The sequence below is a fragment of the Nerophis lumbriciformis genome, linkage group LG02 (genome assembly GCF_033978685.3).
Source record: "Nerophis lumbriciformis linkage group LG02, RoL_Nlum_v2.1, whole genome shotgun sequence".
Classification (NCBI taxonomy): Eukaryota; Metazoa; Chordata; class Actinopteri; order Syngnathiformes; family Syngnathidae; genus Nerophis; species Nerophis lumbriciformis.
Window position 1 is genome coordinate 63,556,407 of NC_084549.2, and position 13,228 is coordinate 63,569,634.

At 38.1% G+C, this 13,228-nt stretch overlaps 1 protein-coding gene across 1 annotated transcript in view; it reads right to left on the reverse strand.

The window, feature by feature from the left end:
- wdpcp (WD repeat containing planar cell polarity effector) overlaps positions 1-13,228 on the reverse strand; it is a 211,348-nt gene that overhangs the window by 84,560 nt on the left and 113,560 nt on the right. Inside the window, exon 11 of the mRNA XM_072911888.1 lies at positions 9,414-9,605. Within this exon, the coding sequence (XP_072767989.1) occupies positions 9,414-9,605 (192 nt within the window). The remainder of the gene's footprint in view (positions 1-9,413; positions 9,606-13,228) is intronic.

A 13,228-nucleotide genomic window follows, 5' to 3' on the forward strand; every position in this document is an offset into this window, starting at 1 on the left:
CAGCAGTGGCCTTTTGAAGCCAATTTTCCAGCTCACGGAGCAGAGAAAGACGGGGGAGAGACGACTGGAGAGATGGAGGGACTCGGAGGAGAGCGCGGGGATGATGATGGGATGGGCGGGGATGGCGGTGTGGAGGGGGGCGGCTCGGGAGCGGGCGGGGGAATGAGAACGGGAAGTTTTAGGTGAATCAGGGTTGGAGTTGGGGCAGTGATGTGAGGCGCAGCAGGATTACCTGCCAAAATATTCCACACACCTTAACTCTCATAATTGCTGCCACTGAACATAATTGTCGAGGCTTTGGGAATAAAGCCAACACCTCAGAAGCAGTGTTCCTCCTGGGATTTTTTTCGTCCAAAATGCAGTCAGGCTTGGGAGTAAATTCCGCAATTGACATTCCGCACCAAAGCTCACTGAACGAGCAAAAGAAATCACATTTCTGCGTGTAATAATAGACGATGAAATGAGCTGGAAATCTCATATAAAATACACAAATAAGGTGGCTAGAAATATTTCTATAATGAATAAAGCAAAGTACTTCCCCGGAGCACATAAGAAACTGTGGGACCTAGACCTGACATTTAAGCAGTGGTCCCCAAACCGGCACCGGTCAGTGACGCATTTGCTACCGGGCCTCACAGAGACATTAACTCATTTATAACCAACCTACTTAACTTTCACCAGTCCCACCAATAAGCTTGTTCATAGATGTATTATAAATCTCCTGATGTGAAGTTGCCATTTGCTATATTTGTTACATCTTTGTCACTATGCACATTAATAAACATATCAAATGTAAATGTCCCAAATCATACACTGCAAAAAGTCAGTGTTCAAAAACAAGAAAAATGTTTTACAAAAATTAGGGGTATTTTACTTGAACTAAGGAAAATTATCTGCCAATAGAACAAGAAAATTTGACTTGTTAAGACTTTCAAAACAAGTCAAATTAGCTAACCTCAATAAACCCAAAAATACCTTAAAATAAGTATATACTCACTAATAACAAGTGCACTTTTCTTGGTAGAAAAACCAAAATATGAGACCTTTTTTCTCAATATGTTGAAAAATATTCTTAAATTAAGTAAATGGTAGTGCCATTATCTTGACATAATGATATGCGCTCGGCATGACATTTCTTGAAACCAGCAAACTTATACTAAAAACTAGTTTATTTTTCTTAATGGAAAGGCAACAAGGCAACTGCTTGTTACTCTCGGGGCAAATCATATTGTCTAAAAATGCATTTTCCCATCCATAACATGACATTATCGTGCCAAGTGCGTGCTCTTTCAGTCAATTAGTGCGCGAGTGATATATATATATATATATATATATATATATATATATATATATATATATATATATATATATATATATATATATATATATATATATTTATCTATATATATATATATATATATATATATATATATATATATATATATATATATATATATATATATACATACACATACATACATACATACATACACACACACAGCCTGGCCCCCAGCCAATTTTTTTTTTATTGTAATTTTGAAGAATTTACCTGAATGTGCATGAACTATTTCTGTTCAAAATAGTTTGAAATGTCACATGTTAAATGTTTAAATATTAACTGTCCGTTTACTGTACTGTGCCAACTGTACTACTATATGAGTACGTATTTTCAATTGTTTCATTGAAAATAAAACAGCAAAGTCCATTTGGCTGTCATCCGTTTTAATTATGAGACACAATTGTGTCAAAGTCATGATTTTTTATTTCATGCTTGAGATAAGAAATTATTACTTTAAAAAAGTAGTTTTATACTTGTGAGTGTTGATGTCACAGCTTTGCAACAGTTGATATTCTAGTTTCAAGCATGTTTTACTCAATATAGGTCATAAAATCTCAGCAACAAGCTGTAATATCTTACTGAGATCATTTAGGACCTAAAGACTCAAAACAAGTAAAACACTAACATAAAATCTGCTTAGTGAGAATAATTATCTTATCAGACAGAAAATAAGCAAATATCACCCTTATTTGAGATATTTAATCTTACTTAGATTTCAGTTTTTGCAGTGTAGCCGAACGCTAGGTTCCATCTGCAGTTCGAGGCAGATAGATGACCTGAGATCAGGGCAGATCAGGAACAAAGTGACCATAGTAGTTCAAGTGAGAAGTGCTAAATTGTTGGATATAATAATTGTGCCGAAGGAAGAAAATACACATCTCCATTGGCCTCGTCAGTTAAAGTGCTGCTATTACTGCGCATAGTCCTATTACACAAGTAGTTACCAATAACAGATGTATTTACGCATGGAAAATTGGACCAAAAAAAGTAGGGATGTCCGATAATGGCTTTTTTGCCGATATCCGATATTGTCCAACTCTTAATTACCGATACCGATATCAACCGATATATACATCGTGGAATTAACACATTATTATGCCTAATTTGGACAACCAGGTCTGGTGAAGATAAGGTCCTTTTTAAAAAAATTATAAAATAAAATAAGATAAATAAATTAAAAACATTTTCTTGAATACAAAAAGAAAGTAAAACAATATAAAAACAGTTACATAGAAACTAGTAATTAATGAAAATTTGTAAAATTAACTGTTAAAGGTTAGTACTATTAGTGGACCAGCAGCACGCACAATCATGTGTGCTTACAGACTGTATCCCTTGCAGACTGTATTGATATATATTGATATATAATGTAGGAAGCAGAATATTAATAACAGAAAGAAAGGTTTTTTGGGTTGGTGCACTAATTGTAAGTGTATCTTGTGTTTTTTATGTTGATTTAAAAAACAAAAACAAAAAAAAAACGATAATAAAAAAAAAAACAATACCGATAATTTCCGATATTACATTTTAAAGCATTTATCGGTCGATATTATCGGACATCTCTACTATATATATATATATATATATATATATATATATATATATATATATATATTTTAACTCCTGTGCAGCACTTTGTGAAACCTTTACTGTTTTTTTTAATGTGCTTTATACATAAAGTGGATTGGATATTTATATACATACACACATACACATTTTATATATATATTTTTATATATATATATATATATATATATATATATATATATATATATATATATATATATATATATATATAAAATTATCGGACATCTCTAAAAAAAAGCTAACCATGTATCTACGTATGAAATATTACACAAAATATGAATACCTAACTTTTAAGAATGGAAATAGAAATTCACAGAAAACTATTGGAACTAATGGCAAGTATTTCTAGTTTTATTATATATCCATGCTCTTGTCCTTGAATGCGATGTATCACCTATAAGTCATTAGACACTAAAGCCAAAAAAGCCTACTACTCGCAAAAATTAGTAAAAACTGAAGTCTATGGAGAGCTATTTTGCAAAAGGAAAAGGCCAGGGGGCTCTCACTAATTCAACTTTATGGCGAGTTTTTTCATGTATTCATTTTTCATGCACTTGTTTGCTAAATTTATCTGCCACACGTGAAAGGCCGGTCCGTGAGAATAATGCCTACATTAAACCGGTCCCTGGTACAAAAAAGATTGGGAAACCCTGATTTAAAGGGGTCCTTAAAAATTGGTTGAAGTCAAAAAAGTCAGTTGATGAACCTCTCCTTGTACTCCCTTTTTTAAAACTCTGATTATTATTATAGTTATTGTTTGTCTATTGTGTCCATAGTGTCCGTGTGTGTGTAAATGTGTGTTTGCGATTTTCTACCTGCCTTAGGACAAGGATGTGATTCAGCTTTTGTGCTAATTCCAGCATATTTATGTTCAAGTTGTTTTTGCAGACACATTTATTACTCTGTACTGTCCCAAATAAAATAAAAAAATAAAAAATGAAATATGTTCTATACAAAAATCCCTTCATATTCTCTACTTTTCGCTAGTGTTATCATATCTAAACTATTGTGTAGAAATATGGGGAAATAATTACAAAAGTAGACTTCATTCACTAACTGTGTTACACAAAAGGCCAGTAAGAATAATACATAATGTAAGATATAGAGAACTTTACTGATTGAATCCAAACTATTGAAATTAAATGCTTTGCTAAGAGCTAAAATTATGCACAAAGCAAATTATAACCTGCTACCCAAGAATGTACAACAATTCTTCTCAACAAAAGAGGAGAAATATAACCTAAGAGGAAAATCTAATTTAAAACATTTGTATGCACGTACAACACTTAAAACAGTGGTTCTTAACCTGGGTTCGATCGAACCCTAGGGGTTTGGTGAGTCGGGCTCAGGGGTTCGGCGGAGGTCAAGACACACCCGACTCATCGTGCAAATAAAAACTTCTCCCTATCGCGTATTACGGATACGGCAACAGCAGAAGTCAGACTGATTTGCAGGTGTGTAATTTGTTGTGAGTTTATGCACTGTGTTGGTTTTGTTGTTTGAACAAGGTGATGTTCATGCACGGTTCATTTTGTGCACCAGTAAAAAAACATGGTAACACTTTAGTATGGGGAACATATTCACCATTAATTACTTGCTTATTAACATGCAAATTAGTAACATATTGGCTCTTAACTAGTCATTATTAAGTACTTATTAATGCCTTATTCGGCATGGCCTTATTATAACCCTAACCCTCTAACCCTGGCCCTAACCCTCTAACCCTAACCCTGTCCAAATAACTCTAAATTAAGTATTTGTTACCTAGAATATGTTCCACATACTAAAGTGTTACCAAAAACATATAACATTGTCTTGAATTTGAAAAAAACAACATTTTATTTTTCACCAAAGAAGGGTTCGGTGAATGTGCATATGAAAGTGGTGGGGTTCGGTACCTCCAACAAGGTTAAGAACCACTGACTTAAAACATTTAGTATATCAGTATGTGGAATTCAGTTGTGGAATAGATTAAGCAAAAAAGTCAAACATTGCACTAATATGATCCAGTTGAAGAAACTGTTCAAACTAAAAGTGTTTACAAAGTACACAGAAGAATGATGACACTTATTGAAAATAAAATATTACCGTATTTTTCGGACTATAAGTCGCAGTTTTTTTCATAGTTTGGCCGGGGCTGCGACTTATACTCAGGAGCGACTTATGTGTAAAATTATTAACACATTACCGTAAAATATCAAATAATATTATTTAGCTCATTCACGTAAGAGACTAGACGTATAAGATTTCATGGGATTTAGCGATTAGGAGTGACAGATTGTTTGGTAAACGTATAGCATGTTCTATATGTTATAGTTATTTGAATGACTCTTACCATAATATGTTACGTTAACATACCAGGCACGTTCTCAGTTGGTTATTTATGCCTCATATAACGTACACTTATTCAGCCTGTTGTTCACTATTCTTTATTTATTTTAAATTGCCTTTCAAATGTCTATTCTTGGAGTTGGGTTTTATCAAATACATTTCCCCAAAAAATGTGACTTATACTCCAGTGCGACTTATATATGTTTTTTTCCTTCTTTATTATGCATTTTCGGCCGGTGCGACTTATACTCCGGAGCGACTTATACTCCGAAAAATACTGTCATGACTAGATCCTGGGGTTTAGTTTTTCTCGAAGGCAACGGAAAGTTGGCTCGGGCGAGACGGGAATGTAAGTACATTTTTATTTAACACTATAACTACAAAACAAGGAAGTAAACAAAAGGCGTGCACAAGGGCGGAAGTACAAAACTTGACTTATAAACACAAAACTTGCACAAGGGCAGAAACTATGACCAATTAAACAAAACTTGCAAACTATGGCATGAATAAAGAAAACTTACTTGGACATGTCATGAAGTGCGCAGAGGTTAACCGAGTGTGACAGGGGTATGAAGAGCATAAATGTGGGGATGTCACCAGAAAGACAAACTGAAAAACAATGAACTTAAATACTACAGACATGATTAACGAAAACAGGTGCGTGACTCAAAACGTGAAACAGGTGCGTGACGTGACAGGTGAAAACTAATGGGTTGCTATGGTGACAAACAAGAGTGCACAATGAGTCCAAACGTGGAACAGGTGAAACTAATGGGTAATCATGAAAACAAGACAAGGGAGTGAAAAGCCAGAAACTAAAGAGTCCAATAACTAAACAAAACATGACTAAGACAAAACATGATTACACAGACATGACAAATACGGTATTCATATCTTCATAACTGACTGAACTATTTATGAAGAGAACTGTTGCATTTAAAAATCATTGACGTAAACTGTTACAAACTGAAAACAGGAAGTGAACATATGTGTAAGTAATTGCTATGAAGTAGAAAAGGGGTACAAAGTAAATACATTTTGCATCTCCCTACTCCTTTTCGGGCATGAAAAATATGTGATGTATCATGTTTATGTTCAACCAACCAACTTCATGCTTTAAAAATAAATTTCCAGTCCTTTCTCCGCATGTGGAATGCAGTTTCTTTATATAGACACTCCTACGCTCCTAATACACAGCCTTGATTAAAATTCCTCATTGAGCAGCAACACAAAACGAAGCGAACGTTTTCCATTTAATAAAGGTGGGCCATTTTTTTCCCTGAGTGTTTCTTGCTTATTTTCTTTTTTTACCAGCTACAAAACGCAGAGCGGAGCAGTGCCAAAGTAAATAGTAATTAAAAAAGGAAAAATACAGATCAAACAAGTGCGGAAAAAACTGTTTGGTGACAGATAACATGATCGTCATGCGCAGGGCGGGGGTGGATAAAATAGAATACACACATACAAGCAAGAAAACATTCACGTTTGCTGTTTACATTTCATTAAGAAGAATAAATACCAGCAAACACTTTGTGTGTGTTGGAGAGGCATGAAGTATCATTAAAATGTTAGCAGACTGCATTAAAACAAACTATATGTGTTTTTTTTAAAAACAATTTTCTGCATCGTGCACCCCCTCAGCATGCCAAGGTTCCACTTATCAGCATGGTGTGAGTGTGTGTGTGTTTGGGGGAGGGGCATATGAATTAAGACCACATAGGGGAAGAAATCAGACTTTTACAAACGCAGGGAGACTGGCGAGGAAATTGGCTTAGTGCGGCAGATAGCGAGGCGAACAAAAGGAACATACACATGAGCTTGAAGTGATTGAAGTAGCTGGCGTCTCGCGATGCGGCGCCCGCCGTTTGATTCCCGCCACGGCTCTTGCGTAAACTGCTCGCTTAATTTCACACCGCGCATCTGAACGATGACAACAAACGCTTTCATTAGGGAGCACGGTGCCGCGCCGAAGAGACGGCGGCGGGTGTGGGTGTGGGGCGGGGTGCAGTGTGAGAGAAAATACAGGAGGTGAAGGAGTGTGATAAACATGCAGAAGGTTCCAAAACCAAGACTAAACAACATCTGCTTTGATTATTTTAATATTCATGTGTCGATTGGTAACGCTCCTCCTTTCCTCTCTTGCAAACTGCTTCCATGAGGTGAATATTTTGCATACGCTTAGCAAGGTACATGACGAAAGGAGCGGCGTTAAGCTCCTGATCGGTAATTTGGGATCTTTCATGTGTTTTTCGGCGTGAGGCCAACTGGCTCACGGGGAGGCGGTCTTGCCAGAGGCCGGGAGGATGCGCTCGTGAGGCGCGCGCGCCAATGCGAGCTCGGTTGCGCGCGTGGGCGTTCTTCACGCCGCGCCGCCGGCTTAGCCCTCCTGCATATTCAACACGGCGATGCGTGGCGGTGCATCTCCACAGAGGTGCCACCCTATAGGTGACTAACACGCCATCCACAATCCTGTCACCCACATGCATGGGTCCGCACGCCAAGCAGCGAATAAGAACACCAACGACACTGAATGGAAACAACACACTCATTTGGTTGGGAAATGTAAACATATTGAATACATATCATCACTGTCTTTTGATTTACATTGCAGGTCTTTGGACACATACACCCATATTTACTCACATTCACACAATTAAGCCGCGAAAACACATGTAAACAACTGCACAACAGAATTGAGATCGTTTTCTGTTGTCATTAATTTGTGTTTTATAACGATTGTCTGTCATTCACTAAAGGTTCAATTGTTCAGTTAAAACCTACCACGTTTGTACAGTACACAGTAGTGTTGTCCCGATACCAATATTTTGGTACCAGTATTAAAATGTATTTCGATTAGAGATGTCCGATAATGGCTTTTTTGCTGATATCCGATATTGTCCAACTCTTAATTACCGATTCCGATATATACCGATATATACAGTCGTGGAATTAACACATTATTATGCCTAATTTTGCTGTGATGCCCCGCTGGATGCATTAAACAATGTAACAAGGTTTTCCAAAATAAATCAACTCAAGTTATGGAAAGAAATGCCAACATGGCACTGCCATATTGATTATTGAAGTCACAAAGTGCATTATTTTTTTTAACATGCCTCAAAACAGCAGTTTGGAATTTGGGACATGCTCATGAGGAGGTTGAGGTGGGCGGGTTTGGGGGTGCGGGGGGGTGTTGTAGCGTCCCGTAAGAGTTAGTGCTGCAAGGGATTCTGGGTATTTGTTCTGTTGTGTTACGGTGCGGATGTTCTCCCGAAATGTGTTTGTCATTCTTGTTTGGTGTGGGTTCACAGTGTGGCGCATTATTGTAACAGTGTTAAAGTTGTTTATACAGCCACCCTCAGTGTGACCTGTATGGCTGTTGACCAAATATGCATTGCATTCACTTGTGTGTGTGAAAAGCCGTAGATATTATGTGACTGGGCCGGCACGCAAAGGCAGTGCCTTTAAGGTTTATTGGCGCTCTGTACTTCTCCCTACGTCCGTGTACACAGCGGCATTTTTAAAAGAAATACATTTTACTCTTTGAAGCCGATACCGATAATTTTTAAACCGATACCGATAATTTCCGATATTACATTTTAAAGCATTTATCGGCTGATAATATCGGAATGCCGATATTATCGGACATCCCTATCCCAAACTAATCAAAACACGGCGAAAATGTAATTGAAAGGTAGATAATTGATGAGCCTTTTGTCTGCTTTTGTGTATTGCTTGACCGTGTTGGGGAAAACTCAAGAGTGCAGTTGTCTGTGGCTTCATGTCAATATTTGCCTGAACTCATTTGATGCATGTCTTGTTTTTATTTAATGTTATATATAATTTTGGGGGTCATTTGTTTGGGGGGAAAAGAGCATTTGATAAGTTTAATTGTATTTCTGGACTGTATATGTCAAAAAGCCAATAAACAAATGTTTAAAATTGTTTTTTGCAATGTACTACCCCTGTACCGAATTCCATGCGAGAGCAGTCTCTTAACTATTTATTCTCAAAAGTTGGAGAAGTGAACTACAACACAACTTAATTGCTAAACTTTTATGTTTACTCCTCTACATTATTTGAAACAAATCCCAACACGAGTAGAATAGTGGAAGCAAGGAGAGCACATCCAGAGAAAAGTGAGTGTTGTGGCTACCTGTAGACCGTCAGCGGGCGAGCAGCTCAAGAGGACCAGGTTGTTCCCGTGCACGTCTGCAGGCGTCCAGGGCCACGGCTCCTCATCTTGCTCGCTGCACCTCGACCAGCAGAGCCCCACATCGTGCAGGCGGTTGAGGGCCACGCCGTGGCGGAGGCCAGGTGCCCACCCTGACAGTTCCACGCATTTCACCTGGCCAAGGAAACGCACATGATGAGGAGGATTAAGTGCTGGGAGGAGACAAACATATGATTCACTTTAGATCAGAGCTGTCAAACTCATTTTAGCAGGAGGAAAACCAATTTCCACTTGGGCCAGACTGGTAAAATCATGGCATACCAATTTAAAAATAAAGACAACTTCAGATAGTTTTCTTTGTTTTACTTTGGCCAAAATAAAACAAGGACATTCTGAAAAGGTACATGTCACAAATAATACTCTTGACAAAACACTTCAAATAAATTGAAAATTCTGAGGAAAACATTAGTGCAGTTTCACAAACACAACAATGAACTTAGACTTTGTCTAATTGTATCTACAAAACCCAAAAACAGTGAAGTTGGCATGTTGTGTAAATCGTAAATAAAAACATAACAAGGATTCGCAAATCCTTTTCAACCTATGTTCAATTGAATAGACTGCAAAGAGAAGATACTTAATGTTCGAACTGGTAAACTTTGTTAATTTTTGCAAATATTAGCTCATTTGGAATTTGATGTCTGCAACATGTCTCAAAAAAGCTGGCACAAGTGGCAAAAAAGACTGAGAAAGTTGAGGAATGCTCATCAAACACTTATTTGGAACATCCCACAGGTGAACAGGCTAATTGGGAACAGGTGGGTGCCATTAATGAGTATAAAAGCAGCTTCCATGAAATGCTCAGTCATTCACTTACAAGGATGGGGCGAGGGTCCCCACTTTGTCAACAAATGCATGAGTAAATTGTCGAACAATTTAAGAACAACATTTCTCAACGAGCTATTGCAAGGAATTTAGGGATTTCACTATTTACGGTCCATAATATCATCAAAAGGTTAAGAGAATTTGGAGAAATAACTGCACGTAAGCGGCAATGCCCATTACTTTCGATCCCTCAGGGTACTGCATCAAAAAGCGACATCAGTGTGTAAAGGATATCACCACATGGGCTCAGGTACACTTCATAAAACCACTGTCAGTAACTACAGTGTGTCACTACCGTATTTTTCGGACTATAAGTCACAGTTTTTTTCATAGTTTGGCCGGGGGTGCGACTAATACTCAGGAGCGACTTATGTGTGAAATTATTAACACATTACCGTAAAATATCAAATAATATTATTTAGCTCATTCACGTAAGAGACTAGACGTATAAGATGTCATGGGATTTAGCGATTAGGAGTGACAGATTGTTTGGTAAACGTATAGCATGTTCTATATGTTATAGTTATTTGAATGACTCTTACTATAATATGTTACGTTAACATACCAGGCACGTTCTCAGTTGGTTATTTATGCCTCATATAACGTACACTTATTCAGCCTGTTGTTCACTATTATTTATTTATTTTAAATTGCCTTTCAAATGTCTATTCTTGGTGTTGGGTTTCATCAAATAAATTTCCCCCAAAAATGCGACTTATACTCCAGTGCGACTTGTATATGTTTTTTTCCTTCTTTATTATGCATTTTCGGCCCCTGCGACTTATACTCCGGAACGACTTATACTCCAAAAAATACGGTACATCTATTAGTGCAAGTTAAAACTCTTCTATGCAAAGCGAAAGCCATTCATCAACAACACCCAAAAACGCCGCCAGCTTTGCTGGGCCCGAGCTCATCTAAGATGGACTGATGCAAAGTGGAAAATTGTTCTGTGGTCTGACGAGTCCACATTTCAAATTGTTTTTGGAAACTGTGGACGTCGTGTCCTCCGGACCAAAGAGGAAAAGAACCATCCGGATTGTTATTGGCGCAAAGTTGAAAAGCCAGCATCTGTGATGGTATGGGGGTGTATTAGTGCCCAAGACATGGGTAACTTACACATCTGTGAAGGCACCATTAATGCTGAAAGGTACATACAGGTTTTGGAGCAACATATGTTGCCATCCAAACAACATATTTTTCATGGACGCCCCTGCTTATTTCAGCAAGACAATGCCAAGACACATTCTGCACGTGTAACAACAGCGTGGATTCGTAGTAAAAGAGTGCGGGTACTAGACTGGCCTGCCTGTAGTCCAGACCTGTCTCCCATTGAAAATGTGTGGTACATTATGAAGCGTCAAATACGTCAATGGAAACCCCGGACTGTTGAACAACTTAAGCTGTACATCAAGCAAGAATGGGAAAGAATTCCACCTGAAAAGCTTCAAAAAGTAGTCTCCGCAGTTCCCAAATGTTTACTGAGTGTTGTTAAAAGGAAAGGCCATGTAACACAGTGGTAAAAATGCCCCTGTGCCAACTTTTTTTGCAATGTGTTGCTGCCATTAAATTGTAAGATAATTATTTGCAAGAAAAATTACGTTTCCCAGTTCGAACATTAAATATCTTGTCTTTGCAGTGTATTCAGTTGAATATAAGTTGAAAAGGATTTGCAAATCATTGTATTCTGTTTTTATTTACAATTTACACAACATGCCAACTTCACTGGTTTTGGGTTTTGTACAAAGCCATTAAAGGGGAACATTATCGCCAGACCTATGTAAGCGTCAATATATACCTTGATGTTGCAGAAAAAAGACCATATATTTTTTTAACCGATTTCCGAACTCTAAATGGGTGAATTTTGGCGAATTAAACGCCTTTCTATTATTCGCTCTCGGTGACGTCACATCGGGAAGCAATCCGCCATTTTCTCAAACACCGAGTCAAATCAGCTCTGTTATTTTCCGTTTTTTCGACTGTTTTCCGTACCTTGGAGACATCATGCCTCGTCGGTGTGTTGTCGGAGGGTGTAACAACACGAACAGAGACGGATTCAAGTTGCACCAGTGGCCCAAAGATGCGAAAGTGGCAAGAAATTGGACGTTTGTTCCGCACACTTTACCGACGAAAGCTATGCTGCAACAGAGATGGCAAGAATGTGTGGATATCCTGCGACACTCAAAGCAGATGCATTTCCAACGATAAAGTCAAAGAAATCTGCCGCCAGACCCCCATTGAATCTGCCGGAGTGTGTGAGCAATACAGGGACAAAGGACCTCGGTAGCACGGCAAGCAATGGCGGCAGTTTGTTCCCGCAGACGAGCGAGCTAAACCCCCTGGATGTCTTAGCTCACACCGTCCCTTACGCCACCGAAGATGATCAAGAGAAGAATATCGACCCTAGCTTCCCTGGCCTGCTGACATCAACTCCAAAACTGGACAAATCAGCTTTCAGGAAAAGAGAGCGGATGAGGGTATGTCTACAGAATATATTAATTGATGAAAATTGGGCTGTCTGCACTCTCAAAGTGCATGTTGTTGCCAAATGTATTTCACATGCTGTAAACCTAGTTCATAGTTGTTAGTTTCCTTTAATGCCAAACAAACACATACCAATCGTTGGTTAGAAGGCGATCGCCGAATTTGTCCTCGCTTTCTCCCGTGTCGCTGGCTGTTGTGTCGTTTTCGTCGGTTTCGCTTGCATACGGTTCAAACCGATATGGCTCAATAGCTTCAGTTTCTTCTTCAATTTCGTTTTCACTACCTGCCTCCACACTACAACCATCCGTTTCAATACATTCGTAATCTGTTGAATCGCTTAAGCTGCTGAAATCTGAGTCTGAATCCGAGCTAATGTCGCTATATCTTGCTGTTCTATCCACCATGTTTGTTTGTATTGGCATCACTGT